Below are 18,286 nucleotides of genomic sequence, written 5' to 3'. Positions count from 1 at the left end.
AGTCTTGATAATACTGGTCCACGCAAAAATCCACGCGGGCTGCTTGCAGCCCGCGCACCGCGCACCAGCTAGTTGTTATTATAAGTTTAAGAATAATTAAATATAGAATTTTTTAATTTCTAGATAAATAAGTACACGCAAGATAAAAGTGCAATGCATTACATAACTCGTAATAACTAACAATATAATTACAGATAGGTTTTCTTTAAACATTACCGTACCGAATGAATTCCATGTTTCATTTCGTTATTGGCTATAGGTAATTAATTAGATAAAAAAACAAACATTCATCACAGTTAAAAAAAACATCCTAGTATTGTATGAAAAAGAAATATATCATTTGTGTTTAAAACTATTGCATACTTTTACCAAATAAACATTCTGTACGTTAATATAATTTACAACAAACATCTAATAATACATAATATCTTCAAAAGGAAAAATTTTATAATAAATTACAACTTGACATTAAATACGCCCTAATGCGACGCCCTAACATGTCTTTACTTTAAAAAAACACATTTTAATATAACTTTTATTCTTTCTATATATAAGGGTGTTGTTTACTACTGTAAACAACAAGCTACTTTGTTGTTTATCTTGACAACAACTTGCGTCATCTACATATATTGAAGAGCGCCTTTGAATGTAACTAAAACTCTATATACCACGAAACTTGTGCCATACATATTTTCATTATTTCGTAAAAATCAGCACTGTAGCCCATGCATTGAAATAATGCTTTTGTTTTCTCCAAATTGTTCAGAAAAGTCTGGTATTTTTTACAATCTCCATTTTTCTTCGAATAAAATACGTTGCGAATGATGATAATCTTGTTTATACTATAATATCACACTAATATTATAAATGTGAAAGTTTGTTTGTTTGGATGTTTGTCCGTCAATCACACTGAAACTACTGAACGGAAAAATTATAAAGCGACTAAATAGCTCAAAATCGAGCTATGGTCACAGTAAAAGATGCACATCGCGAAATTCGTGATAGGGATCACGAATTGTGGCAATTGCGTTGTGGCAATGAGGAAATACTACGGATCTTTCTCGAAATAATTTTAAAGTCATACAAAAAGTCGATTCTGGCACTCGCGCATGATCTTATAAACGCAAAAAAAAAATTTAATCTCAAAATATTAAGTGGAATATATTACTTACATATAAAGCATATTATCATAGGTTAGAACAAATTGAAGTTCAAAGGTTCAAAAATCAACAGAGATCATTCGAATTTTTTCAAAGTACATATTTTAATTAAATCAATGAATAGCTTTGATTTAAAGTATCAAGTTAAATACAACGTGTTCATGTTCTATTAAATGTAATTGTTTAAAAAAGCGTACAGATAAAAAATTCAATGTTGTAGTTTTTTTTTAATATATATTTCCCACGATGTAAAATAGATAAAACCCAACACGCTGTATAAAAATTTTTAACAAGAAAAAAATTCTAAGGATATTTTTAATAACAACTCTAATAATTAATATAAATAATAAATACTTTGTTCATCACTTTGATGATGTACGTCCAGGAATTACGCCGCGCGTTTAAGAGTACGGCGTGCGTGGGTTGACGTTGATCATCTCCGTAGTACTGTGAAAAGGAAAACCAATTTAAATTTTTTTAATTAGTACTAGCTGCTCGTCCCGGTTTCGCCCGTGGTATAAATATAGCCTATGTCGATCACATTACATACATACAAATATACAAAATGTTCCTCTTTGTAATATTAGTGTAGACTAGTGTAGAAAGTTTTGCATCTAAACCAAAACTTACAGTTTGTTATTTATTAACTACACACTACACGAACTAAATACGTGTTTTATAATGCCTTCAAGTATATGTATGTAGTTGTATGGAATTGTGAAAAGCCAATGAAGGAAAAGTACTCTTTATATCGTATATAGAAAATTTACCCCGAAATTAAACATTACATTTTTTGGAAAATAAATTTAAAAAAAACAGTTAAAATGACCCCCTGTACCTTTAATAACGATTCATGCAAATCGTTTCAATCATTTATAATGATGAAACCTCTCTAAAAAAATTGATAAATCACATCTACACAAGTCATACTAATTTTTTTATACACAAAAAATATACATAATAACAAAAAAATACAACACTAATATTATATATTTAATAACGTATTTTTTCACGGAATTTACGCGAAGGTATATATTTATTTATATTAAACGATTGTTCCGATACTAAAATCAGTAATCGAGGGGTGATTTAACTGTTTCTATTTTCTTATCTACTCAAAACTTCCCTTAAAATCTACTTTGCACCAAAACCTACTAGAACTGTCAAGAATTATATACATATCTTCAATTGTTTGTATATATTTTTTTAAATGATAACTTACTAATTAGCATTTTGCAGGGATGGACCAGCATCCACATAATAGGTTTGGGAGGGGGTGGGATATCTGTTATCAATAAAGGATGTAAATTTTTTTTTTTATTAATTTTTTTTAGGAGATTTAGGTAACTTATAACCAATTAATGGAATTAATTATACTACTCTTAATACGTTTTTCTGTTAATCACTAAATCAAGCAACTTTAGTATTAGACTAAATCAAGATAGCATTAAATATGATTGAAGCAGAAAATAGATTGCTTATGTATTAAAGAAAACTATAATTTTGATGCGTTCAGATAAAAAAAAAATACATACCTCTTGGAGCATCTAACGTGGATAACAAGAAGTACGATCCCGAGCAAGAGGCAGAGCGTGCCGACAACCACGTAGGCCACACCGAGGAAAGGGTTCTTGCCGCCGAGTAGTGATGTTGTTGATATTATAAAAGATTTCGTGCCTTCGAAATCGATCACAGGATAATCTGAAACAATAAAACGGCTAATAATTTAAAAGAATTTCAGCAAATGTCTTTCTTAGAAACCTCCATTTCATTTGCCGATTTTTTTTTTCAGATAACATTTTGTGGATAGCCACATCTAAAAATTTAATAAATTATATGCTATAAATGGAAGCTAATATTGATTTATCACCATAAAAAATTGTTAATATGTTCTCAATGGCTTTTCGTGAAAAAGCATAAATATATGAAAAGACAACTAATAAAAACCTACTATATTCAACGCGTAGCATATAAGGTCCCTTGGCGAGTCCAACGCTGAAGCCGACCTGCGTGTGGTCCACCCGCCGGTACAACTTGCGGAACGTTGGCAGCGCCGCGGTTCTCATCCAAACAATTAGTTCTTCGTTCTGAGGAAAAAATACATATTCAATAAAAAGCCAAAAATTCATCCATGGTACGTTTATTTTCTCCGTTAAAGAGTCTCGCTTTCCTTGTGGCTTAACAAAAACCCAAAAAAAAAAAAATTAGCCAAGTTCTCGTCTTTTATGCTATTTATATAGTTAGATAGATAAATATAGTAATGTAAATAGTGATATAGCTTATGTACCAGATTAACACATGACTATAAAAAAGGTGTGTGTGCGATTCACACACGATAGAAGTGAAACTTCAGTAAATCGACAAACGAATGAGATGAATATATATAAAATAGTATGTATATTTCTGTCTCATTCTTTGCCGGCTTCATTCTAGACATTTTTGTATTTGTGTTTCTTACCTGTCGTTTTTCCGTTGCATCAGGTTTGAAATCACTATTCTAAAAAAGTTTCACTTCAAAAATACTTACGCGCGGCACAGTTATTAGTTTAAATATAAAAAACAATGTATGAAATATAAAAGATTTATAAAATTAGATTTGTTGGATTCATTGGATGTAATACCATTTTTTTTTTGTTGTTTTATTAAATAAAACTTGATGTGTAAAATTACCTGAAAGCCATTGTTTTCAGTGTTGTTGGGATCCAGCATCCAGACAGGTTTCCTCCAATTCACTGGTTTCGTGAAGTTAGCAAATGCTACAAAAATATACAAAAAATTTTATTTTTTACAATTACATCAATAAATAATAAATAAAATAGTGGTCAAAACTTCTTCATTAACCTATATTCTGTAAAACAAAGCAGATTCTCAAATACATTTTTTTGTTTTTTTAAGTTGTTTTGTTTTAGATAACTATATAAATATGTATAAACAGCTTGTATTAGAAAATGGTCCAATTGCAGCATTAGGAGTGGTATGTCCCTGGGGGTATTTGTGACATTATTTGTAGAGAATAATTAACTCTAAAATAGTGAAACTAAAAAACAGTATTTATTCAAGGATTTATGTATCACTAGCGGTCCGCCCCGGCTTCAATCGTGGTACATATGTAGCCTATAACCTTTATCTATAAACAGGCTATCTAAAACTGAAATGATTTTTCAAATCAGACTAGTATTTCCTGAGATTAGCGCGTTCAAACAAACAAACTCTTCAGCTTTATAATATTAGTATAGATTCTACTGGTACAATTTTTTTTAAATCGATTTAATCTCTCTTGTAATACTTTTTCAGTTATTACAAAAAAACACACACAGTAATATGCTTTTCGTGCTATCAAATCTGTATGCTATGTATCATTGCTTACATCAATTTGACATTGCAGATATTGAAATAAATTGATAGAAGCAAAATGTTTATGAATGAAGTTTTATCTTGTTACTGTTTCCAATCAATTCTTATGGAATTAATAGACACATGAAAACAAAGCAGTAGAAGAAATTATTTTGATGCGGCGGGATGATCTAAATTTTTCTATTCTCTAAAAATATTCTCATATACCTACATATTCTAACACATGAAAAATATCTTTTAGCCTTAACTTACCAGTTTTTAGATCACCAGGAGGGTTTCTAAACTTAATATCCTTGTCTGAAGTCCATGCTATACCAGTTTTCAATACTGGCACATCAACGTTTAAACCCTGCGACCACACTTTTAGAGAATCTGGAACAATAAAAAAATATTTTAAACTCAGCTTTGAATAGTTCAAATATGTACTCATGCATAAGTGCAAATAACACGAAATAAAATTTTGAAAAAGAATGCCACTCACCATTGAATAAAGAATTAGCAATAGCACCACAAGGTGCGATGGGCTTCAGCTTGCCATCCTCTTCAGCAAATGCAAATGGTTCACAATCAGATGATGGAGTCAAGGAAAGTCGGCCCAATAGCTGGCTGTCATCACTATTAAAACAAATTGCATTAAGTTTTTTATAAGTTTTATAATCATCAATTCTATTTATTTAAAACAGACATTTCATTGAAAAAATACAAAATTCGATATTTACCACTTCTAGTTCAAATCCAACTTCAATTCACTACTGAATAAAAATTTTAGAGGTAAAAGGAGTAAAAATCAGTGTAGTATTGGACCCAAAAATAGACAATATAAGCACAGAATTAAGATCATGAAACTCTTTTCTTTGTCCATTTAGACAATGAAACATAAAAAGGCATATTATACATCAGTAATTCTGTTGCATTGTTTAATTTAAAGCTATAATAAACTTACCGCGACTTGACATATCTTCTATGATTTTGATAGTAATTGCTCAAACCATAATAGAAATAAACATCCCCTTTGAAATCTTCAGTCAAGTTGAAATTAATTTGACACACACAAGGGTCCATTCCATTTTCCTTAATAAACTGTGCACAGGTAATATTTTCATCCTCCTTCATACAATGCGTATAATCTATAACATGCTCTTTTACCTATAAAAAGTCATAAATCAACAAAATGTTTGTATGTCAAACAGAAATGTTTATGTAAACATTGTTAGAGGATTCCCTATTTCTGTAGCTTACCTCATCTGAGAAGTATAGTAATCCAATACCCACTGGTATAAAAGCTATACCGATAACGAAAAATGTAGGAAGCACTGTTCCAGCCGTAAGAATCGGTTGCCATGCAGGGAGACGTTGCTGCTTGAATGCGGATTCTATAAACATATAAATGTATCATCAATCAGAATCAATACTATCAAGGCCAAGGAAAAAAGGTGTGTTATTATTATCCTTACCAGCAGGACGTCTAGATTTCACATTTTGGTCTGAGGTATCACTTGACGTAGCCATTGTATTTACATTAAAGTATGCACCCTATAAATTAAAATATTGGAGCCTGTTCAATGCGACCTTTAAATGCGATGGCAGAATTTACCTTCAAATTTCAATTTACCATCGATCTCTTTCATTTGTCACTGACAAATGACAAGTGATAACCTGTTTGACACATTGTGGCACAGATGAGGATAGAGGCCTATCGGCTGTATATTCTTTGTATATGGCCTACTAGCTTTTCGCCCGCGGCTTCGCCCGCGTAGAATTCGCTTATATTGCGTGACATGGTAAGGAGCATTTTCTTCGCATTAAAAAGTATGGTTTGTTCTTTCCCACGTTTAGCTCCATCTACATACCAAGTTTCATCAAAATCGGTTTGACAATAATGAACTTTCATACAAACTTTCCCCCTCTTTCAACTCTTTCTACCCTTTTTTCGCGATAAAAAGTATCCTATGTCCTTTCCCAAGTTCAGTTCTATCTTCATACCAAATTTTGTCAAAATCGGTTCAGTGGTTTAGGCGTGAAAGCGTAACAGACAGACAGACAGACAGAGTTACTTTCGCATTTATAATATTAATAATAGTAGGGATATAGTAGGGATAGTAGGGATAGTAGGGATAGTAGGGACTAGTAGGGATGTATCTATGCTATTTCGCTTAAGTTTTTGGGCGCCCTTAAATACTCTTTTAATACAAAGGAAAAAGCGATATTGTTTGATGAGGCTGTTTTACAAAATATGCTCAGAACAAAATAGTGGCCGTAAAGAAAAGAATGATCGATGCTACCATCATCGCTTTATTATATTGTGTCAATGGATCAACAATATAATAAACGTCACTGTCATTTATAAAATTCAGTTCACGATTCACAAATCACAGATTTGCAGCTTGAGCTAGCATTCTGTTGTTTGTAAGTGATTTTGCTGTGAAATCAAAAGGTTTAGTAAATTATTGGATAGATTGGAAAAAAGTTGTGTATTATAGAAAGTAGAAAACTACAATAAATACATTAAAAAGTATGTCGAGTGATACAGCAAAGAATGTAAGTATTTTTATTTTGTCATTTTTCGAAGCCTGTCGGCTCATGTGCATACTAAGCTTTAGCTTATTATATGAAAACTTATAATTTAGTTGTACTAGTGCTGAAAAATGGATGAGTCAGTTAGATCTTTGACCGTTGCATACTTACCTACTTACGAAGCGCCATACATACTTTCTGCGTGCCACTAGTGAAATGGATCTCGGTACAGTTAGCGGATGTGTGTCAATGTTTACGCGTACCGGCAGCATATTTATAGCATGACTGTTTAACTTATTGTCTTTAACTTTAAATGTTAACATAACATTGAAATTCTTTCTCTAACATCTTACTATCATATATTATATAGCTGTATTGACACAGTTACCGATCACAATGGGCTTATCAGTAATGGTAATGGACTTTAAATACTTATGATTGTTTCCTGTTGTTACCAGGACAAAGGATCATATTATTATGGTTAAATTACAATTTGCATTTTTATGTTAAGTTGTTTTATAGTTACTTTCTTTAGTATATTATTTTAACTTGAATTAATTTTTTTTTAATTACCCATAATATGTGTTTCACAGTTCTCTAACTTAGAAACCCCAGGATATGTTGGGTTTGCAAATTTACCCAACCAAGTGCATAGGAAGTCAGTTAAAAAGGGTTTTGAATTCACCCTCATGGTAGTGGGAGAAAGTGGTCTGGGGAAATCCACTCTAGTCAACTCACTGTTTTTGACTGACTTGTATCCAGAAAGAGTTATCCCAGATGCAACAGGTAAGCACCTACTCTATACATACCTATAATTACTATGATAGTTTATTTTCATAAGTCAAATGCATAGGTCAAAATCATATTAGGATTATGCGAATTATATTCACTGGACATGGATATATAATAATCAATAAATAATATGCTAAACTCATATTGGAAAGTTTGTAGGAATTTATTGGTTTAGAGAACTAAATAATATGTGCTATTTAAATTAAATTGAATAGGACAAAATAGAAATTCCACTCATTAATTAGTTCTCAATGTAATAAATATAGATGCCTTAATTAATGGAAATTATTGTTCCAACTGTAGATAGTTGAATAGACTGATTGCTCACAAAAAGGTCTATCTTTTCACAATTAAATATGACTTGATATACTAAGACAATAGTAAATCATGATGTATGCCATCTTAATAAACACATAATTGAGATTAGAAGAGAGGTACCAATTTTTTGCTGTTGTAGGTTCAAAATTACATAAATTTTGGTTGATGATATGAATTTGTATTGGTTCTATATCATAATAAAATTACAGTAATAATCTATGTTTGCTACTTCTGTTATTATTTGTGTTATAATAGTTGTAGTGGTTAGTTGAGAAACTAATTTTTAGTTATACCTTAAAAGAATATCTGTATCTGTAAGAATATGTAATTAGTAACTAATTTTCAACTCAAGGCATCGTCCAAATACTTAAAAAAAACTGGGACACTGCGGGGGTTTTCCCCACATAGTTCTTGTTTCCGAGGGACCTAAAAACTGTCTTTTCTCATGTCAATGTCTAATTTGCCTACCTTGTTATAAAATTTCATCCAGATTGGTTTAGTGGTTTACTGAGTAAGTTTCACATTTATAATGTATTCAAATTTTCATTAGGGTTTACAATGAACTATGTAAAACATCTAACTTCTAAATAACAAGTTGAAACCTGTACAGTTACCAAACGCAGAATTTCACATGCTTTTAATGTTAAGTAACTATGTCATACCAGAATAAAACTAGTATCAGACCAATGATGTATGTATAAACAATGTTGGAATTTTAACACTTTCATTGATTGTTTTACATAACATAATTTATGTAATATACCAGTTAAGCAATGTAACTGGAATATTTCATGACACAACATTTGGAATAAACAATCTTTTATTATATTAATGTTTAGATTTAGAAAATTATATTAATAGTTCACACAAAATAATATTTTGTTATGTTGCGGTACAACTTGCTGTGGGTTGTAATTAATAAATGTATAAAGTTCAATAAATGATATGAGCATCCAAAGTTGTGCACATCAGAGCTCAACTTATCTCTGTACCATCCTGCTTATAATAATTGATTTATTATACTTACGATACAAATAGTTCTTTGATTAGTTCTTACAGTATATATTTATATTTAAATTTCTGTCACATTCACACTCTCAACTTTACATTAAAAAAATCGAGTCAGCTTTTGGGTTTATCAATGAAACATACTATATTATAGTTTTGCATTTTTTTATCAGAAAAGTTAAACCAGACCGTGAAGCTAGATGCATCTACAGTTGAGATTGAAGAGAGGGGCGTGAAATTGCGCTTGACTGTCGTCGATACTCCTGGATATGGAGATGCCATTGACAACACTGACTGTTTTAAGGTATAAACTATAATACAAGACTTAACGCTGGACATTTTGTACATATATACATGATATTATTTCATTTTAGTGTTTAAAGTTTCTTTTTAACTTTGAATTTCTTTTAGAACAAACATGTTATTAAATAGCTTTAATGTGCGACAAGCCTCTGCGTTCATAGTAGAATGCTACTGTCTTTCGTGAGATGATTAGTTTTGGCTGCCAATCCTAACATAAGAAAACAATAAACATACATTTTTTTATATATTCTCGAAGTGCGTTTAATTACGTTCAATTATTTCAATTGCCTTATGTCGAGTTAAATTAAAATGCACGATTGAACAGCTGATACTCGCTAACGTTGCTTGTGTGAATTTTGCAGTCGATTATACAATACATTGACGAGCAATTTGAGAGATTCCTGCGTGACGAGAGCGGCCTCAACCGGCGGAACATCGTCGACAATAGGATTCACTGCTGCTTTTACTTCATATCTCCCTTTGGACATGGGTAAGTAGTTTTCCAATAAAGTATGCAAAGAAAGTAATAAAATTATTCTTAACCTGAACTAAACTCTTTCGTATGCAATATTTAAGATTATTCACAATTTTGTTATATTATATAAAAGCAACATATTTGAAAATCAGATAAATATTACTGCATTTTCATTAAAACAACTAATCAACATAATCGCTTGATTCATATATATGCTTAATGAAATTAATTCTAGCTACTAGGTCACGGTCATAGCAATGCAATTGTAATTGCTCTAATGCACTTGTAAAACATAATCATAATTATGATGGATTCGTGTTGTTGTCGCTCAATGACTGATGTGTTATAAATTCAGAAAGCATAACTTTCCTTTAAAAGAGTTCTTTCAATGAGTATCGTAAAGTTTTCAATTTAGTCCACAAGCAGTTAACATTTTTACACTTAAATAACTATTTTTTTTAAATTGAGAAGCAATGAATTCACTAGCCCGTCTATAAAATTAATTACTAAAATGACGACAGGTATATGTAATCATCGCCAGGTATCTGACTCACTTCATATTATTGCTCTTAAAATGTTTGTATATGTTTAAAAATGTTGATGTATTGTTTGTTTTAGTCTGAAGCCGTTGGATATTGAATTCATGAAGCAATTGCATAATAAAGTAAACATCGTACCAGTCATCGCCAAAGCTGATTGTCTCACTAAAAAAGAAGTGCAGAGACTCAAGTCAAGGGTAAGACAAAGAAAATACAAATGCTTTGTTTCCCTATTATTCAGCAAAAAAAAAAAAAATCTGAAATGATAGTCATATAGTATTTTCTTGTGTTTGGTTTCACGCGAGTATTATACATTTAGAAATTAAACTACTGTCAGTGTCAGTCTCCCCGTGACCACGCTCGCTGTAAAGTGTTCGAAACGTCGGGTTAATAATATAATGAATAAATCGCGTTTAAAATCCGTTGAAAAGTTTTTAATTTCTAAATGATAGTCATACTTATCCTTACTTAGTATTATAAATGTGAATGTTTTGTTTGTCTTTTGTTCACATCGAAACATAGCAATTTTTGGGCATCAATCATTTTGTATACTGAGAAGGCTAGAGTGAAAAGAGCTACTTTTTCTAACCTAGTTAGCCCTCACCACAAAAAGTGTAAACATTGTAGGACATTTTTCTTGCTATCGTGTAATCTACCAATTTTAATAGGTTTCCGCGACTTTCGAATAAATCTACATTTAGCATCATGACCATGAATATTATAATAATCATTTTTTTTACTTATATATATTATAAATTTACGTTTTATCTAAATAATATTTGTTTATTGCTATAGGTTATGGAAGAAATAGAGAGAGAAGGTATCAAAATCTACCCACTGCCAGACTGTGACAGTGATGAGGATGAAGATTATAAAGAACAAGTGAGTCCTCATTAGTAACAACCTTTTTAGCTATTTTAAAGCTAGCTCAGATCGATTGCACATGATGAAATTAAAAGTGTGAGTAACCATTCATGTATTTTTGGATGTATGCTTGTTGCCACGCATCGCGCTTTATTATTGTTTAAAATTATGATTATTTTTTTTAATTTTGGTTATATTTTTTAAACCAATCGAGAATCTTTATTGTGCATAATAGAAAAGTTATTACATAATAAGCTTATTTAGCAGCCTAAAAATTGTTTCGTTTTTCTTTCTTTCTAATTTGTAAGTTATTTTGAATGTGTCAGCGGGTCCACACGGCACTAACTTAGTTTGTACTAATATGTTCACGCAAACGGCACGTATGAACGTATAGCTTAAGTTGCTTGGGAGATGGCTCACAAGTTTGTGAACGATCCTAAAGATTTATTTTGTTAGTACAAAATTTTGCGTATCATGAGTTCATGTCATGTGGACTCGCTATATATGTACTTACGTCCAGGTGCGGCAGCTGAAGGCGGCGGTGCCGTTCGCGGTGTGCGGCGCGGGGCAGCAGCTGGAGGTGCGCGGGCGGCGCGTGCGCGGCCGCCTCTACCCGTGGGGCGTCGTCGAGGTCGAGAACCCGGACCACTGCGACTTCATCAAGCTGCGGACCATGCTCATGTGCGTGCGCATATCCTAAAGCCTATTTGTATTTGATTCGTTACGTAACGCGTTACGACGCTAATCTCCTGGGCTCACCTTTGTTCTTTTCTTTTGTAAATCATATCAAATTCTTAATTAATAAATAAAATTTGCAGCACTCACATGCAAGACTTGCAAGAGGTGACACAAGAGGTGCACTACGAGAACTATCGCTCCGAGAGGCTCGCTAGAAACGGACAAGTGCCTAAACGACACACGTGAGTTATTTACAATATAAATAAACACAACTAATATTGTAATGCTGAAGCATGTTTATATGTCCTCCTTACACGTGGCAACGGAGCGTTTTAATGATACCATTTTTGTACATGGAGATAGTTAGAACTTAGAGGAACATAGGGTATTTTTATAATGCATACACCTTTAGATCACAAAGGGACATAGCATTGTTTTCATCCAAATCGAATTGTTCGTTCAAGCGCGAAGCAAGCAGACAGGCAGAGCTACTTTCGGATTTATAATATTAGTAGGGCTATATTATTCCATGATTTTTTTTTAAATTACGTACGACGGAAACAAATTCATTAATTATATATTAAGTAATTATATATAGTAATTATATATTGTTTCCGTCGAAAAGATAAATATAACTCGTTAACATTAATGTAGATCTACGGAGAGCGGCCTGAGCGAGGATTCTAACGGCCTGGCCAATGGCGCAAATGAGGATTCATCTGAACGCGAGAAAGTACTTCGCGAAAAGGTAAAATAATAGCAGTTCAATTTCTTTAACTAATTATATATCTTAACACTTGCTTTTGCTATCACAAACTTTAACAATCGCCATGATTTCTTTCGATATATATTGTTTCTAATTATTATTTTTTTTACATTCCAGGAGGCCGAACTGCGCCGCATGCAGGAGATGCTGGAGCAGATGCAGCGGCAGATGCAGCTGCAGGCCGCCGCCAACACCACATCCGCATAGTGCTTGCTTCACGCACAGGTTGAATATACTTTGCCTATGGTAGAATTACATTTTTTAATATATGAAGGCAGCCAAAAAAGGATTAAAAATTTTCCTTTTTTGTTTGTTGGTTTGTAACAAATAAGCTCAAAAACTATTGTAGTGATGCAAAAAATATATATTTAATCTATATCAATTTAAACTTGTACTACAATGTAGTGGGAGTAAAAAATTTTTAACTAGATAAATAATTTGTTGGCAGTTGGATAACAGCACGGCGGTCCAACTGCTCGATTCGTGTGACGTCGTCAATTCAATACTACGCGCCATCCCGTACTGCGTAACTTCCACTTAAACAGAGATTAATATAGAAATTGTTCTAGAAACTTCGTTGTCTAAGATACGAATAACATAAATGTTATAAAAATAGGTTCCTGATAGAAACATTTATGCACAGTTGTGTTTATTTCCGTATTCATAAATGTATTATTTTACATATTTTAATTATAATTATATTATAAAACGACAATGCATAGTATGATCTTATAATCTATATTTAGTATTAATTATGTTAATGGAGAATTATTTTATTCTACATAGTTCTAAGGGCACGCAATTTGTTTTGTAATGCAATGTTTGTCGAGTGTTAAATTTATAAGAACTTGGACTTTGACATTAATTCCTGAAATTGAGACTTTGTTCATAGAAATAATTTTAGATAGAGAATATAGTTTTGGACCGGTGAATTTTTGCTGCTGTTATGTGTGTAAATGCCTACTTCAAATAATATATATCTACCTTTTCAGAAATCAAACTTATATAACTGCAACTCATATGTCAAAATATAGATAATGTCATTTTTTTTTAGTTTATGTCACACAATGGCAGCAATTATTTACCTTCCTCTATGATTTACCAGGAACTAGCAGATAATTAGCACAATCGCTAATCGCATAATAAAATCATTGTGACTCGCTTTTCGCAAAACTAACTAGTAATAGATATAATATTGCTATATCTGTATTATCCTTGAATATGTGAAGCACTCGTGATAATTCTCATTTAATTAAGTAGTTTTTCTCATTTTTTTTGTGCCATCTGTTCTGAAACTTATCAGTATCATGACATTTTTATATTATAGTTTATATCTTACTTATAAAATTATTCGAATTACAAGTATTATTTTCATTTTTTTGTCTGACGATAAAGTAATCTCGTTGAGTGTGAATAATAGAAGAAAATTCTAAGTCTGAAATAAATTACGTGTTAAATTAGTATTCTGAATTCAATAGGATTTTAGAAAGTGTTATAATAGTACTTAAAATGTAGAGAAATAATATTAAAGCATAGAATACGGCATTTTCTGATTTTCCAACTTGTCTTCAATTTGATAACCGTATTGTCATATTCCTCCTAATAAAATTTACTCGTTACTACGTAAATTTTTACTTGGTGCATTTATCATATCTAGATGTAATCTAAAAATCTCAAATATTCCAATATTAATTTGTAATATCTCATTATAATACGTAGAGATTTCAGAGTTTACTATTTAGTATCTCTTAAACAAATAATAAAACGAAAAAAACTACGTAGACATGTGGCATTAAAAAATTGTCTTTTGTTTTTAACCCAAAAATTGAATAATAATAAGAAAATGTCTGCCGTGTTCCTATTAATACAATTGTCAATTTTTTAATTGCCTATTTTTATCTTTAACTCCCAAAAAAAGATGTAATCTCATTCCTAAAATTAAGATTTAGTTGATTTCCGCTTCGTAACATTAAATATGTTGTCTATACCCAAACTCTCAATAAATACATTACCTTTAATGTTAAAAATTTGTTAAAGAGCGACTTAATTGAGAGGTTTATTATGAAAATTCGACGATTTATTGTCAGTAGAATACAAGTTGGGCTAGACTTTTGGAGCGATAGGAATTCTTAGATTTAATTGGTGCCAAAGTTGTGACTGGAAATATGAATATCAACGAATGTAAGGTCTCGTATATTTTCGCAATTATCCAATTACTATTAAAATTATATACCGACATGTAATTATTGAATAGCATACAGATTATGTAATCATATTTTTTATAATAAAATATAATGGAAAAGTTAGTTATTTTTATTTGCAATGATGTAATCCTTGTATTTTAAAATGTATGTTTTACGAAATAGTTCATATTTTCTTTTTGAATTGGAAAATATTCAAACCCGATTTAAATCAGGTTTTAATTCCGAAAAAGTCTTGTCTTTTTTTAGAAAGTAATTAGCATGTGGTAGTCGAGCACGCTTCGGCACGAATTGGGCCAGCTCGCACCGGGGAAGTACCACACCCCCACAGAAGACCGGCGTGAAATAGCATTTTGCTGTGTTTCGTTCGGTGAGTGGGGTAGCCGGAGGCCCATATCCTTTTCCTTACCCTTCCCAGTCCTTTCCTTTATTCCTATCGCCAATCCTTTCTTAATCCCTTCCCAAAAAGTTGGCAATCCATTTGTAGAGGCGTAAGGTCTGCAATGGACCTTATGCCTCTCCAAATGTTCATGGGCGGTGGTAGCGCTTACCATCAGGCGTCCCACCAGCTCCATTGCCGACTGTAACATAAAAAAAAAAACCATTGAATATGTTTTGTGAAAGGAAACACATAATATTCCAAAGTTTGGTTATTTCAATACAACAACAAATTATGAAAACTTTTACTAATTTTGTTTGGATATTTTTTGTGTCAAATCCAAGTATTAAAGTTGCATTACAATTTTTTACATAATTTTTAATGATTGGTGGAATCCATTATAAGTGCCTGACCAATTACTCAGTTGTAAAACTTTTCATGAAGATATATTTTATAAGATTTATTTAATAACTCTGAGGCCTATACCAAAATGCATTAAGCTTTATTTTAACAGATAAAGTAAGAGGAAGAAAAAACAAAAGACATTCATTTTAATGTTAAATATAACTTATTCAGTTTCCACTATATGTTATACTAACGGTCTACCCTGGCTTTGCCCAAGGTGCGTATTTAGAATGTAACACACAAGGATCCCAAACATATCTAACAATGAAAGAATTTTTAAATTCGGTATTTTAGTTCTTGAGATTTTAGATCTGTATATTCGATAGGCAGTCTCGTTCTTATGGGGCAGTAAGAGACCATCATAACCCAGTGCCATATCCCAGACACTCTGTAGTAGAGCTACAGAGTTACAGAGAATAGACAGAGATATAAGACAGAATAGAATAATAATTATGTAGACATTAAGTACAATATTATATGCTTATCTTCATAATTAAGATCCCTGATATCTTTCAGCATTCATTTCTTTTCTATCATTTTATATTTCTTAAGATCTAAAAATGGAATAGAACAAAACTCTAATATTTCATAGATTTTTGTATCTTAATAAAACCTTAATAAGACATTAATCGCTTCGATAATATTGAAATATTTTCTTTACAACATTATATTAAACTTTTTAAAAATACTCCTCAGTGAGATTAAAGCTGGTAAGCAAATCATTCATTGTAACAGGGCTGAGAGCGTTTATATAATTTTCGAATTCGCATCTCATTCACGACTAGGTAGTTGTTTTTATTTAAAATTTCTTAAACTTAGTTTTTAAAACAGTGTGTGTGGATATTTTGCGAATTTGTAGTTTTTCTTTCAATTTGCGTATAATGTTTCTAAGTTGCTTAATTTTTTTTAATTGTCTTTGGCATTTGGTGTACAAACTTTTATAATTTTTAGAAGGAAATTCAGTGGTTTCTTCTAGAACTGATTCTTGATATATCGAATATATTTTTTCTGAATCATTTGACTCCTGAAGCTCAAATCCTTCCGAAGCCTCTTCTGTATTGAGAAGAGTTGTATTATATAATAAGGGTTTCGACATTTGAGAAATGTTCTGACTGGGTTCTGTTTTTTCTGTCACTCCTGTTTCTGATACATTCAAGTTTTTTGTTTCGTTAAATATCTGAAATTAGTAAATTGTACATTCTATAATAATTATATATTTTGTGATTAACAATTATGATCAGTAGGTCCCTATACTGGGTATAATTTAATTGATTAATTGAATGATAATTTTAGTATTGTGAACAAACTTTTTCAGATTCTGGGTCTGGAGTGGCAGTTTTAATTAATCTTCTGCGAGATATATCCATAAATGATGTTGTTCTAAAATGTTTATTGCAGAGCATTCTATGTTCACTAAACAGCTTTTTCTGGAATTCCGGCAAATGCCAGTCACGGTCAGGAAAGCAAAATTTAGCCCATGATTCACAGCTGAAAAAAATAAATCATTTTTAAAGCAACGTTATTCAGGCTGAAATTATCGAATATAAAAATTCTAAAGTAGACATTGTTATTAAAAAAGTATACTTCGCATTTTTTTTATCTTGATTTACATTTCACATTTAGGTATTCAATGATATTGAGTATTTTTTTTCTTAAAAGACATCTACATAATATCGTCAAATATCTATCAGGTAGTAAGGTATGTATATACATATAGGCAAATTGTATAATTATGCCATTTTCAAACGGCGTCATAATTATTTATACATAATTTACTTTTTCAAATTTGTATTTTCGCGCGTTAGCTGAAGAAAAGTTTATTGCAACGCCATCTATAAAGGGGTTGAATTGAGTGCGCAAAAGATGCGAAAAGCACTGCCAGTGCCATTCACCTCTCGGCTCCTGTTCCGTTTAGACGTCACATATTTGTAAACTGTATTGATCGATTGTATACAGTGCTAATTATATTGTATGCATTATATGAAATGTTATTTATTCCTTGAATCGAAAGAACAGGCTCTCATAAAAATGGGTTCAATGCAAATAAAATGGGTTAATGAATTATACACAGGATTTTTATTACTCACCGAAGTTTATTGGTTCTTCCAGGCTTAGGGAAACGATGCAAAATAACACGAAAATTATCACCTGGGGAATCCCCGCATTTTAAACACTTCCTTTTAGTTTCTTTCATGACTTTTATCACAAAAATTACTGCTGAAGTTCTTGTATACCTTGCTTTATTATGTCAGGAGAACGTTCAACGTAGTAGTATATCAAATGTCGATAATCGTTATATTTAAGTGGCGCTACTGTAGCAGAAAGTTAAATTTTAATAAAAGCGCCAAAAAACAATTGAAAGGCTAACGTTCACACGTTTTATGAAAACAAAAACATCAAATTTTTATATATACTGCTATATTGCATGCAGTAGAAAACTTTCATCTCTTCGATCCCCACTTCATAACATAATATGTTGAAAGAATTGGATATGAGAAATAAAAATAATGTAAGTAAAAATGTATAAACC

The 18,286-nt window shown here is 31.5% G+C and overlaps 3 protein-coding genes across 4 annotated transcripts; 1 reads left to right on the top strand and 2 right to left on the bottom strand.

Annotated features, from left to right (window-relative positions):
• Positions 1-502: 502 nt before the first annotated feature.
• On the bottom strand, positions 503-6,168 carry LOC119834200 (cell cycle control protein 50A). Its single transcript, XM_038358529.1, has 9 exons — positions 5,969-6,168; positions 5,754-5,887; positions 5,458-5,660; positions 4,996-5,129; positions 4,767-4,886; positions 3,831-3,916; positions 3,112-3,247; positions 2,696-2,861; positions 503-1,607 (listed from the first exon to the last, which is right to left on the bottom strand). The coding sequence occupies exons 1-9, from the start codon at positions 6,021-6,023 to the stop codon at positions 1,562-1,564; spliced, it is 1,080 nt and encodes a 359-aa protein (XP_038214457.1). The 5' UTR covers positions 6,024-6,168; the 3' UTR covers positions 503-1,561.
• A 678-nt stretch (positions 6,169-6,846) lies between these two features.
• LOC119833052 (septin-1) lies at positions 6,847-14,390 on the top strand. 2 transcript variants are annotated; one of them, XM_038356927.1, is made up of 11 exons: positions 6,847-7,052; positions 7,622-7,814; positions 9,320-9,450; positions 9,812-9,939; positions 10,543-10,660; positions 11,259-11,345; positions 11,848-12,008; positions 12,146-12,247; positions 12,660-12,753; positions 12,889-12,996; positions 13,220-14,390. In XM_038356927.1, the coding sequence occupies exons 1-10, from the start codon at positions 7,029-7,031 to the stop codon at positions 12,976-12,978; spliced, it is 1,128 nt and encodes a 375-aa protein (XP_038212855.1). In that variant the 5' UTR covers positions 6,847-7,028; the 3' UTR covers positions 12,979-12,996; positions 13,220-14,390. The 2 variants fall into 2 exon arrangements, with proteins under 2 accessions (XP_038212855.1, XP_038212863.1); XM_038356935.1 differs by lacking the exon at positions 6,847-7,052 and adding an exon at positions 7,302-7,442.
• Positions 14,391-16,535: 2,145 nt separating this feature from the next.
• On the bottom strand, positions 16,536-18,025 carry LOC119834541. The gene is made up of 3 exons (XM_038358935.1): positions 17,844-18,025; positions 17,064-17,244; positions 16,536-16,933 (listed from the first exon to the last, which is right to left on the bottom strand). Exons 1-3 carry the CDS (start codon positions 17,948-17,950, stop codon positions 16,556-16,558), a joined length of 666 nt encoding a protein of 221 aa, XP_038214863.1. The 5' UTR covers positions 17,951-18,025; the 3' UTR covers positions 16,536-16,555.
• Positions 18,026-18,286: the final 261 nt, after the last annotated feature.

Source organism: Zerene cesonia, chromosome 2, assembly GCF_012273895.1.
Source record: "Zerene cesonia ecotype Mississippi chromosome 2, Zerene_cesonia_1.1, whole genome shotgun sequence".
NCBI lineage: Eukaryota > Metazoa > Arthropoda > Insecta > Lepidoptera > Pieridae > Zerene > Zerene cesonia.
This window is presented reverse-complemented; position numbering and strand designations above follow the sequence as displayed.